This window comes from Lipomyces doorenjongii (genome assembly GCF_038497915.1).
Source record: "Lipomyces doorenjongii strain NRRL Y-27504 unplaced genomic scaffold V1508scaffold_194, whole genome shotgun sequence".
NCBI lineage: Eukaryota > Fungi > Ascomycota > Lipomycetes > Lipomycetales > Lipomycetaceae > Lipomyces > Lipomyces doorenjongii.
The window spans coordinates 8,292-10,826 of record NW_027118261.1 but is presented as its reverse complement, the minus strand read 5'-3'; the positions used below and the strand labels follow the sequence as shown (position 1 = coordinate 10,826).

At 46.9% G+C, this 2,535-nt stretch overlaps 1 protein-coding gene across 1 annotated transcript; it reads left to right on the top strand.

The window, feature by feature from the left end:
- Positions 1-683: 683 nt before the first annotated feature.
- Positions 684-2,259, top strand: V1508DRAFT_446385 (Malate/L-lactate dehydrogenase; the record flags this gene model as incomplete). Its single annotated transcript, XM_066942430.1, has 2 exons — positions 684-1,541; positions 1,565-2,259. Exons 1-2 carry the CDS (start codon positions 1,157-1,159, stop codon positions 2,257-2,259), a joined length of 1,080 nt encoding a protein of 359 aa, XP_066792044.1. The 5' UTR covers positions 684-1,156.
- Between the last annotated feature and the right edge of the window lie 276 nt (positions 2,260-2,535).

The window sequence follows — 2,535 nt, the reverse complement described above, 5'->3', positions numbered from 1 at the left end:
CCGTATCCGTATCCGCCTAATGTCTATCCGTATCCGTAATTTTCACGGATATCCGTGGATATATCCGTTATCCGTGTATCCGTGCCGATCCCTATACTACACTGGGTCCATCCAATAGGGTCAATCAAATGTGCCAAACAATTGATTGCCCAGAATTTTGAGCTTTCATGGGTGATAGAATGGCTTTGACGATCAGATCCAATATGTCCCAGACAATGAACATAGCAATCTGAGCCTCGAATTGGAGAGAAGAACCAAAATTTCTCCGGAGGCAGTCGCAAAGCACAGAAACCATGTTTTCGTCATTACTTGCGTTATCTCCCGTTATTGCGATCAGTTTGCACTTAAAAAAGTGCTTTCGAGAGTCGCCGCCGATTTTCACCAATATGCGATCCATAAAGTTCGTTGAAGTCCGATGGCTACTCTTGATACTGGAAATCTTTAGTAAGCCAATTGCGGATAATCCCAAGAATTAGAAGGTTTATCCATATTGCCGTCGAGGCTTATCGCTTTGGGTCGATAGCCTTCCATAGCATTTCTCTCCTGAGTCATTGTCCAAGGCTGCGCATCGAATCTCTCTGTCAATCAACTTCCCTTTGTTACTTTTCTTCATAACCAAGAAATTTAATTTCAGAACTTTAAACGAGATATTGCTGTTCAGCATAGTGCTTCTGATCATATTTTATCCCGCTCTAACTGCTTCACGAAGAAATTCACATCAGGTTATCTCGATTACTCTGATAAATTCTAAGGCGGATTGGCGGATTTGACGGGTTCAGAATGCGGATAAGGAAAATCTTGACGGATGTTCATATTCACAACAGCCCTGAATGTTCTCCACTGTGATCGTCAATCTAGAAAAAAATATAGATCCTCTATAAAGAAGGCGCCAACATCCTATCAGATTGCGGCGGTCTGTTGCCCTTTCTCCTTCGCTGCGGCGACGGACCGTGTGCCCGAAAGTACGTATGACTCAGTACGACTCAGTACAGCTTAGTACCACTTCGGAGAGCTCAGACTCCCAACAATTAGATCTTGGATTGCAGCTTGGCTTAGTTTTAAATCCTCAAGAAACCGAGGTTGTCGATCTTGATCGAAGAATAAATAACCGTTCTAACACCAAAGTTCACCAAGCGCAGAACACAAACGGCATTATATGTTGGCGATGGAGTTGACTGAAGCGCAGCTAAGATATTTTAAGGCGTCCGATGTTCAGAAATATGCCCTAAACGTTCTCATCGGTAATGGGGTACCTGAAGCGGAGGCAGATATTGTGGCCAAATGTCTTGTGGCGGCAGATTTAAGGGGTATCGACACTCACGGAGTCAACCGAATTCCTTCCTATATGGAACGGATTCGGCAAAGCGTGCTTGATCCCAAGGCAAAACCAGCATTGAATCAAATCACTCCGGTCGTTGCACAAGTCGACGGTCAGAATGGATTTGGATTCCTTGCCGCTGCGCTGGGCATGGATAGCGCGATTGAGATGGCGAAGACTTTTGGTGTAGGTATGGTCTGCGTTAAACATTCTAATCACTTTGGTATGTCTGCCTGGGTAGTTCAGAAGGCGATCGATGCCTGTCTCTGGTGTTCACAAATTCATCTCCTGCGTTGCCTGTTTGGGGAGGCAGATCCAAGCTGATAGGCGTTTCCCCCCTGGCTTGCGGCGCCCCGGCTGGGTCAACGAAACCTTTTATCCTGGACATGGCCCCTAGCATTGCTGCCAGAGGGAAGATCTACAAAGCTAAAAGAAGGGGAGAAAAGATCCCTGTGGACTGGGCACTCGATGGTGAAGGGCGGCCAACAGATGACCCCGCGAAGGCGTTAGAGGGCGTGATGCTTCCCATGGGCGGCCCGAAAGGTTCGGCTTTGGCGATAATGATGGATGTTTTCTCTGGCGTACTCTCTGGTTCAGCTTTTGCTGGCCACGTCACTAACCCGTACGACCCATCAAAATCTGCAGATGTCGGACACTTTCTCCTGGCCATAAAGCCGGACCTTTTCATGCCGATGGACGATTTCAAGGAAAGGATGGACTATCTATATCGCCGAGTTGTCGAGTCAGATAAAATAGCTGGGGTGGATCGCATTTATTTCCCCGGCGAGATGGAACAAATTACACAGGAGAAGAGGGAGATGGAAGGAATACCATACACAGTAACGGAGGTGGAAAACCTGAACCATGAAGCGGAACTTGTCGGCCAGAGCCTTTGGTTTCATCCATCTCCTAGGGCAGCGGTTTTCTCATTTAAGGTCTAGGAAACAATATTTGAGGAGCCTGTGTGAATCTCATGTATCCTGACTGACGCACATGCTGCCAAAAGTTAGTAAAGAAAGCCCTTACAGTTGTCCATTTCAAAAAGTCGAAGCAAACTTCCCCAGCACAATGCCAATGTACCTCTTGAATAACGCCTTCCTGCTTTCGGAAAATGTACAGTGTCACTGCCGTATGATTCACCCCGAGTAAACTCTGTCACTCTTTTCCAGCTGCGGCTACTGTTCTCGCCGACTGCTCGCCATCTGGACGATGCAAAA